This window comes from Tursiops truncatus, chromosome 14, assembly GCF_011762595.2.
Source record: "Tursiops truncatus isolate mTurTru1 chromosome 14, mTurTru1.mat.Y, whole genome shotgun sequence".
NCBI classification, from domain to species: Eukaryota; Metazoa; Chordata; class Mammalia; order Artiodactyla; family Delphinidae; genus Tursiops; species Tursiops truncatus.
In genome coordinates, this window is record NC_047047.1 from 27876372 (window position 1) to 27892576 (window position 16205).

General features: G+C 36.2%; 1 protein-coding gene across 13 annotated transcripts in view; it reads left to right on the top strand.

Moving 5' to 3' along the window:
• The window catches only part of EXOC6B (exocyst complex component 6B), a 710711-nt gene that overhangs the window by 392594 nt on the left and 301912 nt on the right, over positions 1-16205 (top strand). For all 13 annotated transcript variants that reach the window (XR_012325650.1, XR_012325649.1, XM_033838288.2 and 10 more), the window contains one exon: positions 13497-13608. Coding sequence is in view for 11 of the 13 variants with exons in the window: in XM_033838288.2 (XP_033694179.1) it covers positions 13497-13608 (112 nt within the window). In the remaining 2 variants the exon portion in view is untranslated. The remainder of the gene's footprint in view (positions 1-13496; positions 13609-16205) is intronic.

Below are 16205 nucleotides of genomic sequence, written 5' to 3' on the forward strand. Positions count from 1 at the left end.
GGTACATGACTCTTTTTGAAGTACGGTTTTCTCAGGGTATATGCCCAGGAGTGGGGTTGCTGGGTCGTATGGCAGTTCTATTTTTAATTTTTTAAGGAACCTCCATAGTGGCTGTATCAATTTACATTCCCACCAACAGTGCAAGAGGGTTCCCTTTTCTCCACACCCTCTCCAGCATTTATTGTTTGTAGATTTTTGATGATGGCCATTCTGACTGGTGTGAGGTGATACCTCATTTTAGTTTTGATTTGCATTTCTCTAATGATTAGTGATGTTGAGCATCCTTGCATGTGTTTGTTAGCCATCTGTATATCTTCTTTGCAGAAATGTCTGTTTAGGTCTTCTGCCCATTTTTTGATTAGGTTGTTTGATATTGAGCTGTATGAGCTGCTTGTAAATTTTGGAGACTAATCCATTGTAAGTTGCTTCATTTGCAAATATTTTCTGTCATTCTGAGGGTTGTCTTTTCGTCTTGTTTATCGTTTCCTTTGCTGTGCAAAAGGTTTTAAGTTTCATTAGGTCCCATTTATTTATTTTTCTTTTTATTTCCATTTCTCAAGGTGGTAGGTCAAAAAGGATCTTGCTGTGCTTTATGTCATAGAGTGTTCTGCATTTGTTTCCTGTAAGAGTTTTATAGTGTTTAACCTTACATTTAGGTCTTTAATCCATTTTGAGTTTATTTTTGTATATGGTGTTAGGGAGTGTTCTAATTTCATTCTTTTACATGTAGCTGTCCTGTTTTCCCAGCAACACTTATTGAAGAGGCTGTCTTTTCTTCATTGTGTATTCTTTCCTCCTTTATCATAGATAAGGTGACCGTATGTGCGTGGGTTTATCTCTGGGCTTTCTGTCCTGTTCCATTGATCTATATTTCTGTTTTTGTGCCTGTACCATACTGTCTTCATTACTGTAGGTTTGTCATATAGTCTGAATTCCTGGAGCGTGATTCCACCAGCTCCATTTTTCTTTCTCAAGATTGCTTTGGCTATTTGGGGTCTTCTGTGTTTCAATACAAATTGTGAAATTTTTTGTTTCAGTCCTGTGAAAAATGCTATTGGTAGTTTACTAGGGATTGCATTGAATCTGTAGATTGCCATGGGTAGTTTAGTCATTTTCACAATGTTGATTCTTCCAATCCAAGAACATGGTATATCTCTCCATCTGTTTGTATCATCTTTAACTTCTTTCATCAGTGTCTTATATTTTTCTGCATACAGGTCTTTTGTGTCCTTAGGTACGTTTATTCCTAGGTATTTTATTCTTTTTCTTGCAAAGGTAAATGTGAGTGTTTCCTAAATTTCACTTTCAGATTTTTCATCATTAGTATATAGGAATGCAAGAGATTTCTGTGCATTAATTTTGTATCCTGCTACTTTAGCAAATTCATCCATTAGCTCTAGTAGTTTTCTGGTAGCATCTTTAGGATTCTTTATGATACTCATGTCATTTGCAAACAGTGCCAGCTTTACTTCTTCTTTTCCGATTTGTATTCCTTTTATTTCTTTTTCTTCTCTGATGGCTGTGGTTAAAACTTCCAAAACTATATTGAATGATAGTGGTGAGAGTGGACATCCTTGTCTTGTTCCTGATCTTAGAGGAAATGCTTTCAGTTTTTCACCATTGAGAATGATGTTGGCTGTGGGTTTGTCTTACATGGCCTTTATTATGTTAAGTTCCCTCTATGCTTACTTTCTGAAGGGTTTTTATCATAAATGGGTGTTGATTTTGTCAAAAGCTTTTCCTACGTCTATTGAGAGATCATATGGTTTTTCTCTTTCAATTTGTTAATATGGTTTATCACATTGACTGATTTACGTATATTGAAAAATCCTTGCATTCCCTGGTTAAACTCCACTTGGTCATGGTGTATGATCCTTTTAATATGGTGTTGGATTGTTTGCTAGTATTTTTTTGAGGATTTTTGCATCTATGCATCAGTGATGTTGCCTTGTAGTTTTCTTTCTTTGTGACATCTTTGTCTGGTTTTGTTATCATGGTAATGGTGGACTTGTAGAACAAGTTTGGGAGTGTTCCTTCCTCTGCTCTATTTTGGAAGAGTTTGAGAAAGATAGGTTTTAGTTCTTTAAAAGTTTGGTAAAAGTCACCTGTGAAGCTCTCTGGTCCTGGGCTTTTGTTTGTTGGAAGGTTTTTAATCACAGTCTCAATTTCAGTGCTCGTGATTGTTCTGTGTATATTTTCTATTTCTTCCTGGTTCAGTCTCGGAAGGTTGTCCTTTTCTAAGAATTTGTCAATTTCTTCCAGGTTGTCCATTTTGTTAGCATGTAGTTGCTTGTAGTAATCTCTCATGATCCTTTGTATTTCTGCAGTATCAGTTGCTACTTTTCCTTTTTCATTTCTAATTCTATTGATTTTAGTCTTCTCACCTTTTTTTCTTGATGAGACTGGCTAATGGTTTATCAATTTTATCTTTTCAAAGAAACAGCTTTTAGTTTTACTGAGCTTTGCTATTGTTTCCTTTATTTCTTTTTCATTTATTTCTGATCTGAACTTTATGATTTCTTTCCTTCTGCTAACGTTGGGGGTTTTTTGTTCTTCTTTCTCTAATTGCTTTAGGCGTAAGGTTAACTTGTTTATTTGAGATGTTTCTTGTTTATTGAGGTAGGATTGTATTACTATAAACTTCCCTCTTAGAAGTGCTTTTGCTGCATCCCGTAGGTTTTTGGTTGTCGTGTTTTCATTGTCACTTGTTTCTAGGTATTTTTTGATTTCCTCTTTGATTTCTTCAGTGATCTCTTGGTTATTAAGTAGTATATTATTTAGCCTCCATGTGTTTGTAGTTTTTACAGATTTTTTCCTGTAATTGATATCTTGGCTCATAGCATGTGGTTGGAAAAGGTATTTGATACGATTTCAATTTTCTTAACTTTACCAAGGATTGATTTGTGACCCAAGATATGATCTATCCTGGAGAATGTTCCATGAGCACTTGAGACAAAAGTGTATTCTGTTGTTTTTCGATGGAATGTCCTATAAATATCAATTACGTCCACCTTGTTTAATGTATCATTTAAAGCTTGTGTTTCCTTACTTATTTTCATTTTGGATGATATGTCCATTGGTGAAAGTGTGGTGTTAAAGTCCTCTACTATGATTGTGTTACTGTCAGTTTCCTGTTTTTTGGCTGTTAGTATTTGCCTTATGTATTGAGATGCTCCTATGTTGGGTTCATAAATATTTAAAATTGTTATATCTTCTTCTTTGATTGATACCTTGATCATTATGTAGTTTCCTTCTTTGTCTCTTGTAATAGTCTTTATTTTAAAGTCTGTTTTGTCTGATATGAGAATTGCTACTCCAGCTTTCTTTTGATTTCCATTTGCATGGAATATCTTTTTCCGTCCCCTCACTTTCAGTCTATATGTGTCCCTAGGTCTTAGGTGGGTCTCTTGTATACAGTATATATACAGGTCTTGTCTTTGTATCTGTTCAGCCAGTTTGTGTCTTTTGGTTGGAGCATTTAACCCATTTACATTTAAGGTAATTATCGATATGTATGTTCCTATTACCATTTTCTCAATTCTTTTGGGTTTGTTATTGAAGGTCTTTTCCTTCTTTTGTGTTTCCTGCCTAGAGAAGTTCCTGTTGCCTTTGTTGTAAAGCTGGTTTGGTGGTGCTGAATTTCTTAACTTTTGTTTGTCTGTAAAGGTTTAATTTCTCCATTGAATCTGAATGAGATCCATGCTGGGTAGAGTAATCTTGGTTGTAGGTTTTTCCCTTTCATCACTTTAAATATGTCCTGCCACTCCCTTCTGGCTTGCCGAGTTTCTCCTGAAAGTTCAGCTGTTAACCTTATGGGGATTCCCTTGTATGTTATTTGTTGTTTTTGCTTTGCTGCTTTTAATATTTTTTCTTTGCTTTTAATTTTTGATAGTTTGATTAATATATGTCTTGGCATGTTTCTTCTTGGAGTTATCCTGTATGGGACTCTTGCGCTTCCTGGACTTGATTGACTATTTCCTTTCCCATATTAGGGAAGTTTTCAACTATAATCTCTTCAAATATTTTCTCTGTCCCTTTCTTTTGCTCTTCTTCTTCGAATGTTCGTGCATTTAAATGTTGTCCCAGAGGTCTCTTAAGACTGTCCTCAATGCTTTTCATTGTTTTTTCTTTATTCTGCTCTGCAGTAGTTATTTCCAGTATTTTATCTTCCAGGTCTCATCCATTCTTCTACCTCAGTTATTCTGCTATTGATTCCTTCTAGAGAATTTTTAATTTTATTTATTGTGTTGTTCATCATTGTTTGTTTACTCTTTAGTTCTTCTAGTTCCTTGTTAAGCGTCTCTTGTATTTTCTCCATTCTGTTTCCAAGATTTTGGATCATCTTTACTATCATTACTCTCAGTTCTTTTTCAGGTAGACTGCCTATTTCCTCTTCATTTGTTTGGTCTGGTGGTTTTTAACCTTGCTCCTTCATCTGCTGTGTGTTTCTCTGTCTTCTCATTTTTCCTTACTAACTGTGTTTGGGGTCCCCTTTTCGCAGGCTGCACGTTCGTACTTACCCTTGTTTTTGGTGTCTTCCCGCAGTGGCTAAGGTTGGTTCAGTGGGTTGTGTAGGCTTCCTGTTGGAGGGGACTAGTGCTTGTGTTCCGGTGGATAGGGTGGATCTTGTCTTTCTAGTGGGCAGGACCATGTCCAGTGGTGTGTTTTAGTATGTCTGTGACCTTATTATGATCTTAGGCAGCCTCTATGCTAATAGGTGGGGTTGTGTTCCTGTCTCCCTAGTTGTTTGGCATAGGGTGTGCAGCACTTTAGCTTGCTGGTCATTGAGTTGAACTGGGTCTTCACATTGAGATGGAGATCTCTGGGAGATCTTTCGCCATTTGATGTTACATGGAGCCGGAGGTCTCTGGTGGACCAATGTCCTGAACTGAGCTCTCCCACCTCAGAGGCTCAGGCCTGACACCCAGCCGTAGCACCAAGACCCTGTCAGCCACGTGGCTCAGAAGAAAAGAGAGAAAAAAAGAAATCAAGAAAGAAAGAAAAAATAAAAATGAAGTAATTAAAATAGAAAGTAATTATTAAAAGTAAAAAAATGAAAAATTAATTTAAAAAAGAAAGAAAGAAAGAAGAGAGCAACGAAACCAAAAAACAAATCCACCAATGATAACAAGTGCTAAAAACTATATGAAAAAAAGGCAGACAGAACCCTAGGACAAACGGTAAAAGGAAAGCTGTACCGAGAAAATCACACAAAGAAGCATAGACATACACACTCACAAAAAGAGAAAAAGGAAAAAAATTTATATACCTATATATATATATATATTAAAAAAAGAAGCGAGCAACCAAATCAATAAGCAAATATACAAATGAAAATAAACTTTAAATACTAAACTAAGATAAACATAAAACTAGAAACAAATTAGATGCCGAAAGCAAACTCCAAGTCTACAGGTGCTCCCAAAGTGCACTGCCTCAGTTTTGGGATGAAATGTTGTCTCTTCAGGTATTCCACAGAGTCAGGTTACATCAGGTTGATTGTGGCAATTTAATCTGCTGCTCCTGAGGCTGCTGGGAGAAATTTCCCTTTCTCTTCTTTGTTCGCACAGCTCCTGAGGTTCAGCTTTGGGTTTGGCCCTGCCTCTGCGTGTAGGTCCCCTGACAGCGTCTGTTCCTCACCCAGACAGGACGGGGTTAAAGGAGCAGCTTATTAGGTGCCTCTGGCTCACTCAGGCCACGGGATGGGAGGGGTACACAATGCGGGGCGAGCCTGCAGCGGCAGAGGTCAGCATGATGTTGCAACAACCTGAGGCGTGCCGTGTGTTCTCCTGTGGAAGTTGTACCTGGATCACGGGACCCTGGCAGTGGCAGGCTGCACAGGGTCCTGGGAGAGGAGGTGTGGATAGTGACCTGTGCTTGCACACAGGCTTCTTGGTGGCTGCAGCAGCATCCTTAGCGTTTTATGCCCATCTCTGGTGTCTGCACGGCTCACACCTGTCTCTGGAGCTCATTTAGGCGGTGCTCTGACTCGCCTCTCCTCGTGCACCTTGAAACGATGGTCTGTTGGCTCTTAGGCAGGTCCAGACTTTTTCTCGGACTCCCTCTCGGCTAGCTGTGGTGCACTAGCCCCCTTCAGGCTGTGTTCACACAGCCAATCCTAGTCCTCTCCTTGGGATCTGACCTACAAAGCCGGAGCCTCAGCTCCCAGCCCCTATCCATCCTGGCAGGTGAGCAGAGAAGCCTCTCTGCCTGGTGAGTGCTGGTCGGCACCGATCCTCTGGGCGGGAATCTCTCCACTTTGTCCTCTGCACCCCTGTTGCTGTGCTTTTCTCCGTGGCTCCGAAGCTTCCCCCCTGCCAGCCCCCGTCTCCGCCAGTGAAGGGGCTCCTAGTGTGTGGAAACTTTTCCTCCTTCACAGCTCCCTCCCACAGATGCAGGTCCCGTCCCTTTCCTTTTGTCTCTGTTTTTTCTTTTTTTCTTTTGCCCTACCCAGGTACGTGGGGAGTTTCTTGCCTTTTGGGCTGTCTGAGGTCTTCTGCAAGCATTCAGTATGTGTTCTGTAGGAGTTATTCCACATGTAGATGTATTTCTGATGTATTTGTGGGGAGGAAGGTGATCTCCGCGTCTTATTCCCCCACCATCTTGAAGGTCTCTCCCAGCTATAATTTCGTTAAGTAATCTTTCTCTTTTTCTTTCTTCTTTTTCTGGGATTCCCATAATGTGTATATTTGGTTTTTTAATGGTAATCAATACGTCCCTATGCTTTCTTTATTTATGTTTTCTCTTTGCTCCTCTTTCTGATATCAAATGGCCTGTCTTCTAATTCCCTGATTCTTTCTTCTGTATGACTTAGTCTTCTCTTGAAGCTCTCTGCTGAATTTTTCAGTTCTATCATTGTATACTTCAGCTCCAGGATTTCAGTTTGGTTCTCTTTTATGGTTTCTATATCTTTATTAACCTTCTCTTTTTGTTTGTGCATAGTGTTCCAGATATAATTTTCTTGTCTTTCTGTGTTTTCTTGCATATTATTGAGCTTAAGATGATATTTCAAATTCTTTGTTAGACAGTTTGTATGTCTCTGTTTCTTTGGGATTCATTACTAGAACATTATTTGGTTTGTTTGGTGGTGTCAGATGGGTTGTCAAGTCTTTGTGATCCATGTAGCTTTGTGTTGATGGCTCTGCCTTTGTGCTTGTCTTTGGGGGCATGGAGTTATGTGTCTCCCTCCAGGTCCCTGGGTTGAAGGACTATTCCTATACCATGTCTGAAAGGGTCTGGAGTCAAAACACAGGACCACTTCAGGTTTCACAATTAGAATGACTGATAGATTGCAGCTGTGTAATTGCATTGAGGGATTCATCTGGGGGTGCTTATGGGGATTCCTTGTGGTGCGTCTCTGGGCAAATAGGGTTTCTCTTGGACCATAGTTGGGAGTGGCTGGTGCCAGATTCCAGAGACACTTCAAGATCCACAGTGAGACTGAGGTCAGTGGGCCTCTCTCTAGGGGCACATATGAGCGTGTCTCCTGCTGGATCCCTGGGCAGGCAGGACTGCCTCCCATCCATGGCTACAAGGGGCTGGAGTGAGGTCATGGGGCACTTCAACATCTATGGTCAGATTTGAGGTTGGCAGCCCTACCTCCAGGTGCATGGAAGGGTATGTGGCCCGACAGGTCCTTGAGTGGACTGGAGTACTCCTGGTTTGTGGCTATGTGAACATGGGGTCAAGTTACAGGGATTTTTTTAGTATTTGCAATCAGACTGAGGTTGGAGAACTTGCCTAGGTTCATGGGCAGGCATGTCTCTACCCAGTCATATGCAGGCAGGGTTGACAGCTAATAGCGTCTGGAGTTGGGTCATGGAACAATTCAGTGTTTACAGGTAGAACTGAGTTTGGTGGGCCTATTACCCTGTTACCCTGGATGCCTGTTACCGCATCCTTTGGCAAATGGTGATGATGGAAAGGCCAAACAGGCTGTGTCCATAGGTGGTCAGGGGCCAGAGTCAGCTCCTGTGTCTGTAGCTAGGACTATGGTTAGCAAGTATGCCACCTGCTTGAGTTTGGGCTTGCCTTCTGAAAGCAACCCTCCTTAGTCTTGGGCTCTGCCAGATTTTGCAGTCTTCCTTCCTGAATCCAGAGTTCCACAAGAGTACTTTTGTCTCTGCTTGGCTGCCAAATTATTGTTGCTGAGAAGGGATATATGTGCAGGACTTCCTGTTCTGTCATTTCTAATGTCATGCCTTTATTTTTAATTGCTCTTAAAGAAAATTGCTTGTGTAAAGGAAAAAAAGTAACAGTGTCTAGTAAAGGAAAAGTAAATGTAAAAGTAAATGTATGGTAATAATAGGACAAATGATATGAGAGAGGAATTTGATTTACTGTTTAAGGTTTTTACATTATACATGAAGTGGTATATTATTTGAAAATATATTCTGTTATATTCTCTCTATATATATAGTATAACGTATAGCAACCACTGAAAAAATGGTCAAAAAAACATGAAACAGGTGAAAGTAATAAGCCAATAATGAGGATAAAAAGGAATCATAAAAAGAACACTCAATCTAAAAACAGTCAAGGAGAGTTAAATGGGATATAGAACAGGTGGAACAAACAGAAATCAACCATCAAGGTGGTAAATTTAAATCCAATTACAACAGTGTTTCGTGTACACTTGAATAGAATGTGTATTCTGTAGTTGTTGAGTGTTGTATTCTCTAAATGACAGACTAAGTTTATTAATAGTATTGTACAAATTTTCTGTATCCTTCCCTTTTTAGGTCTACTTTTTCTGTCAATTACTGAGGAGTGTTAAACTATCCAGCTATGATTGTAGATTTGTCTATTTTTTTGTGGGATCTCTCAAGTTTGCTTCATTTATTTTGAATATATCTTTTTAAGTTCATACACAGTTTGATTGTTATATCTTCTTATTGTATTCATCCTTTTAATTTTGTGAAATGTCCCTCTTTATCTGTGTTAAAAATTAAAATAATCATTGTCTTCTTTGCCTAATATTAATATAACCATTACTTTCTTTTATGGTATACGTTTGTCTGTTCTATTACTTATAACATTTTCTTCTTTTTTTATCATGTTATTTTCAAATAATGTCAACATTAAGGAAGAATTTCGAAAATGTTGTGATGAACTGAAATTCTCCAATTTTTGACTTTTTGCCATGTTTGCTTTATTACTTCCTCCCTCTCTCTTTGTCTGTCTCTGTGTGTGTGTGTGTGTGTGTGTGTGTGTGTGTGTGTGTGTGTGTGTGTGTGTAGTATTTCAATCCCTTATGGTTTATGTTCATTTTGATTAACTATTTAAGATGTTGTCTGTTTTCTCCATATAGTTATAATTTTTCCTTTTGTAATAAGTACTGTTTGTTTTGAAATACGTTGAGACCATGTATTTATTTTGTTAGTTACCAGATGTCCTTCACTTCTTTACCTCTTATAGTATTCATTAGTGATTCTTGCCTGAAATCAGTTTTTTTCTCTAGTAATCATTAATATATGATTTTAACTAATTTATTTTTTTTTATTCCTTTTATATGTATTACTTGGCATTCCATATTAAGGAGTCCTTCCCCATTATCTATCTATATAGCTAGCTAGCTACCTACCTACCTACCTATCATTTCCTATTATCATATCAGATTCATGGATTCTTACTTCATTCAGTTGGGTTATTCCTTTAATGACCTTATTCATTTTGATACTCAAATTGTCCCAGATGTAGCTAGTGTGAGCCACTTCATGCTGGCTCCTGTGCCTTGTTGATGTGTTCTTATCACTTTGGGGACATTTCCTAACTTAACCATGATATTACTCATTTTTTCAAGGAGCTCAGTTCTTTTTAGTGCTGAATGGCATCTTGACAGTAAGATCTAGACATGTTCCTTGTATTTAAATGTGTGTCATTTAGAATCAACAAGTAGTTTGGTATTGGTTTTTTATTCATTCTGCCTAATTGGAATGTTTATTCCATTACATTAATATATTTAGTGATTTGTTTGGATTTAAGCCTTTCATCTTGCTGTTGTTTTTCTATTTGTTCCATTCATTTTTATTTTTGCTCCTTTTTTTCCTTTTTTCCTTCCTGCTTCTCGATTAAGTTTTATTAGTATTATGACTTAGTTTCCGTATTGGCTTACTGGAGTATAACTTTTAGTTTTATTTATTATCTGTTTGTGTGTTTGCTCTGGGAATTATAGTGTGTATCCTTAACTTATCACAGTTACATGTAATTTAAGAATCTTACAGCAGTGTAGTGTAATTTATCTTTTCACTTCCTTTTCTGATATTGTTGGCATATACTTACTTATACACTTGTTTTTAAACACTAAAATATGTTATTGTTTGTTTGAACATTTGATAGTATTTTAAAATTTAAGAAAGAAAAGTAGTTCATTATATTTATCCTCATATTTGCTATTTCCAAGCCTTGTCCTTCTTTCTTACAGATCTGTGTTACCCTTTGGTATCATTTTCCTTCAGTGTGAAAAATTTCTTCTAGCTCTTCTTTTAGTATATATCTGCTGGTTTAGATTTTCTTAGCTTTTGTTTGTGTAAAAATCTTTTTTCATCTGTTTTCAAAAATATATTTTTTAAGATGTAGAATTCTAGGCTGGCAGTCCTCCCTTTCCCCACACTTTAAAGATGTTATTCCTCTGTTTGCTTTCATTGTTCCTGAAGAGAAATAAGCCATTATTCTTATTGTTGTTCCTCTAACTGTATTGCCTTTCTTCTCTGGTTGCCTTTAAGGTTTCCTCTTTGTCTTTGCATTTTGCAATTTAACTGTGATTTTCCTGTGTGAGGTTTTATTTGCATTAATTGTGTTGGGGTTTTGTTAAACTTCTGAGATCTGTGGGTTGAGATCTTTTATTAGGTTTGGAGATGATGTTGCCAATTTATCCTTATATATGTCTCTTTTCTCATTTCTTCCTCTTCTGCAATTCCTAGCTACTTGATGTATCATTCAGATTTCATCATTACTTGAGTGAACTGAATGTGAGTCTCAGTTTTTATTAGTTTCAAATTACTTCTGATTTCAATTCTACAAATGCTATGGTAGAAGTCTTTTTGTCTTTAAGACTCTGAAATTCCAAAGCTTTTATCCAGGGACTTATCTTTTATTTTAACAGGATTTGAGTTGGGCTGGGTTTCAGCTTTAGTTAGTTTTTACTCTCCTTTGGATTGAATTCGAGTAGAATCTAAATCCCTTTCAAAATTTGGAATCTAAATCTCTTTCAAAAATTGCAAAATTTGCAAATCCCTTGGAATCTAAATCCCTTTCAAAATTTGCAAGACTTCTCTCTGATTTCTAGCACTACCCCTACCATTTCTTATGGAACAGAATTCTTATAGGCGAGAGCTGTTGTGCAACTCTCTCCTATTATTTTTGTTTGGGGGCTCTTCCAAGATTCCAATCTGTAATAGCAGCCCACACTGTTAAGGGGTTGGATGATTTTTTTTTTGTCCCACCAGAGTCTCTCAGCCTATGAGTATTTCACTCCCTCATCTATGTGTACCCAGATTAGGCAATTGGCCTTAGATATGAAAGTAGCTGCTACTCTTTGCTTATCTTTCAAGGGCTTTATCCCAGTATGCAGTTTAATTCAGTTATACATTTTTTGTGTTCATTATACTTCATTAACATTAAAGGAATATACAGCTTTTAGCTTAGATCTAGCTTTCTTGTGCTTTTGAAGGTAGGGACAGTTTTTCTTAATCTTCTACATCATATCCAAGAATGGAACTTCTACTAGATCTTCATAAAGCATAATAGAAATAAGTAATAAGTAGAGATGCCAGGAGAGTGATTAATATCGGGGCACCAGATTATTTTGGACACCTGTGTTAATCACTTTTATAGAAGCCTGTACTTATTCATAACTCATATTACAATTGATATGATATAATTATGAGTTTAACATATGAATGTAGGAACCATGACTATTTCTTCACCACTGTAATTTCAATATTCCATCAACACAATGCCCAGCACCTTATATATTTTTGGAATGAAGTTTTAAATTCAGTAATAGTTTTTGAAAGGGTAGCAATAAGCCAGAGGTTATTGTTCAATTAAATATATCTTTACATGGACCCTGTAAAAATATTTTGAGGTATCGTTTTTTCTAACTGAATTTCCTAACTGAATTCCTTGCATTCTGTAGTCTTATTTATTTCTAATATTTTTGTCTCCACATAGCATGACAATGTAGCTAGCCTGTATATTTAGTATTTTAAGATTTTTAATTGAACTATACTAAGCCTCTGATTTTATTCTGTAGAAAAAAATCAATGAGATAAAATTTGTGACCATTGTTCACAAGCAATAAATTATTGAAAAAGAACTGCTCACAAATCTTTACATTTATTTCTTGATAAAGAAGTATCATTACAATACTAACTTTATTATTGAAGAAATATTTGTCTCAAAAGGATATCTTTTATAGAAACCATCTTGGGTGATGCTTTCAGGGGCTTATGAAGGATGTATAGGTCTAGAATTTCATTTGTTGATTGCAAGATTGTTGTTTTCTTTTTTAAACTTTGCATATAAAGATAGCTTTGGAATCATTTTTTTTACGTTTAGTTTCCTTTACTGAATAGAAAATGTCATTATCGATCATTTTTGGAATAGTAAGGGTTATAAAACATTTATGCAGAATTAAACTACTGGTTTAGTTTCAAAGTCAGTGGTTACCAGTGAGGAGAGGGGAGAGAGGAGGGGCAAGATAGAGGTAGAGGATTAAGAAGTACACACTACTATGTATAAAACAAATAAGTTACAAGGATGTATTATATAGTACAGGGAATATCACCCATATTTTATAACTTTAAATGGAGTATAATCTTTAAATTTTTTGATTCATTATGTTGTACACCTGAAAATTATAAAATCTTGTAAATCACTTTTTTAAAAGTCCAAAAAAAGTAACTATTGGCTTGAAACATCCATTTTGGAATGAGAGCTAAATAGACATTATATGAAAGATGATGACATAAGAGCAGAGATTTTTTTTTTTTTAGGGACTTTATCAGCTAATTGTGCAGAAAGTCTACAAAGAGATCAGGTTGAAAATTATAAATATTAACTGTGAAGGAACTTGAATGTATGGGAGAAATAATGGTTTCAGAATGCAGAATCATGTTAGAGAACTCTGTCCTGAGATGCAGTATAGCATAGTATTTAAATACTGTAGCCTTTAGAGCTACACTGCCTGTATTAAAATCCTTTTTTGCTATCTACTCACTGTGTGACCTTCAGCAAGTTACTTAACTTCTCTTTACCTTCATTTCCTCATCTGTAGAGATAATACTAAAACTAATTCATATGGTTATTATGAAGGTTAAATGAATTTTGATACATTAAAATACTTGGAATCTAATTTCTGATATACAATAAATGTTATTTCTTGTTGCCATTATTATCACTATTATTATTACCATGAGTACCACTGGCACATTGTTTGTTTGCAAAATAATTTTCCTACCTGGTATGATTGACTCTTGACATTTCCTTTTCAGTTCAACTGAAGTTGATGACATGATTCGTAAATCTACAAACCTGTTGCTAACTAGGACTCTGAGCAGCTCTCTGCAGAATGTCATTAAAAGGAAGAATATTGGACTTACTGAGGTAAAGCTGCTCTTATTGGAGGCAGCAAGGCAATTTGTGAACAGATGTCCTAAGCTCTGGGGCTTGTGTGTGAATTAATTATAATTTTCTATGTGCTCTGTCATGTTCTTTCTGATGGACTCACGGTGAAAGTGCAAAATAAATTCCTTGTGTTTTTCATTCAGTGCCTTGGAGAAATCCATTATTTTTTGGAAAAGTCACTTTTTTTCTCTCTCTCATTGTCTTCTCTAGTTTAACTGGTTCTCTTTTCTGAGGTTGTTGGGTTAAATTTGTATTATTTGCCATTGATTATATAAAAAAATTGTTAGTTGGAGAATAGAGTCAACATCAGTGTCCTATTTAAAATAACGGCAGTTCAAATACAACATACAGCATGAAATCACATTTTGCCTACGTAAGTCATTGATGCCAGGGATATTGGCATTCATAGTCACTGGTTAGCGTTAGATTTTGTTTTTGAGATACATCACATGTATGAGTGGTAAATTACTCTTTATTAGCATGTAAGTCTGGGGATTTGGGATTGAGGAAATGTGAGAGAAAGGCAGTCATTACATTTCTGTGGAAGCTTACACAATCTCACAAAGGGTGGAGAGTTATTGTACATAGGTTGAGAACAGTATCTTGGCAAACTGAAGATTTGACGTATTGGCTTAAGTCCTAAAACTTAGAAAGATGCGACGTTTCTCTTCTCTTAGAAACCCAGGTTTGTATGGGAGCCTCAACCTCTCATTTTATGGAAATTAGAGTGCCAAGTGTGAGAGAGCTTGGAGGACTTTTCTTCACAGGTGAAGGGAAGGGCTGTTGGTCATCTGTTTTTAGAGGTGGTATAGTTTCAAAGTCAGTTGGTCTAGGAAAAATTGACATTTTCAGATATACGTTATCAAGGATGAACGTCAGTAAGTGGTTAACGATGCTGACCCATAGATGAGTACAGCTGGAAGACAGGTGAACATCTATTTCTGATTTTGGAATGATTGTTTCTTTTCCTGTGTTAAGATTTAAAAACACTGTTAAATACTGTATTATAATATGGGACATTGGCAGTGATTGAATTCTACTTATAACCAACTTTTTTTTATAATTTAAAGTCACATTCGACATTATTTGGACAATCCCCTCATTTTGCAGAGCTTCGTTTCTCTTGCCTGGTATAGAAATATTAAGCATTGCCATTATGTGTCTGAGAATAGGCTAACTTCTTTTGTAATCAGGAATGCTACAGAAAAGCAAAGTTGGATTGAAAATTTGGAGGTTCTTATGCTTTTGTAGATTATTCTCTTCTCCTTTTCTGAATCCCAAGTAGGACAGAAAATTTATTTTGTGAACTACCTCTACATTAAAACTCTCGATATAATTCTTCTTAGGCCATTTGATCTATCAATCTCTTAAAAGCCATTTTATTTAATTAATTTATTTTTATTTAAGTATAGTTGATTTACAATATTGTGTTAGTTTCAGGTGTACAAAAATAAATCTGTTTTAAACAAGTAGCATAGCAGGAACATGGTGTGATAGAAACAGCTTTGGACACAGAAGACTCTGGAATTTAGATGTGACTATGCCATTGTTTTACTGTAGCATCTTAAAAGAAGACCTAACTCCTCAGTTCTTCAGTTTTCCTGACTCCATTGTCCATTTCAAAGGCACTGTACAGATCAAGTAACAATAGGAAGAAGCAGTAGGAGCTTATCAAGAAGTACTGTATCATAGTTCTTGACATAATTTCAGTGAATGCTAAATGTTATTCCTAAGTCATTGGAGCTGTTTCGGCAAAAATACTTTTGTTATCAAAATCTTTACATATGAATGAAGGAACATCCACACAAGTTTATTTATTTTGGCTATGATGGTGGTGTGTACCTGTATAGACACGTACAAAACCAGTGATTTTTTTCATCACCAACGAGTAAATCTTTGACTAACTCTATTATTCACCTTTTATGAAAGGGAGGACATTATATCCTTCTTTATAGGTAACTAAAGTGATTTCACATCTGGAATCATCATCAGTAATGGGCAGTGTTTGTGGAACAATTTATATTCTTCAGTGTCCATTCACAGATAATCACCTTATTTATTACAATAACATTTGAAGCAGGCTGGGCATGTGTTATTATTTCCATTTTATAGAAGGTGTAATTAAAGTTCAAGGAGAACGCCCAAGCTAGCAAAATGATAGAAATGAGACCTAAGTTCAGGTTATTTTTTTCCCCAAACTTACTCACTTTTACTATAGTGTACTACTTTCCATATTGATTTAATTATTCTGTCATAACAAAGATAGAGATATTTACAGGAGGTCCATAGTAACATTGAAATTGTTCTAGTTAGAGGTGATTTTGTAACAGGGAGCAGATATCCACTCAAATGATAAAAGTATTATAAGCACTCAAAACTCACAGAATCCTATTTCTGGTTACCAGATAAACAATTCTTTTAGTATTTAAAAGTTTGTATAAGCTAATGTCTTTCTGCCTGTCTTGATTTGAGGTTATATGGTATCTTATCTCTTATTTTTTCTGTCCATATGCTCTATTCTTTTATCTTTCTCTCTATATACTGGCTTTCATGCTTTTCTCATGGCTTCTTTACTT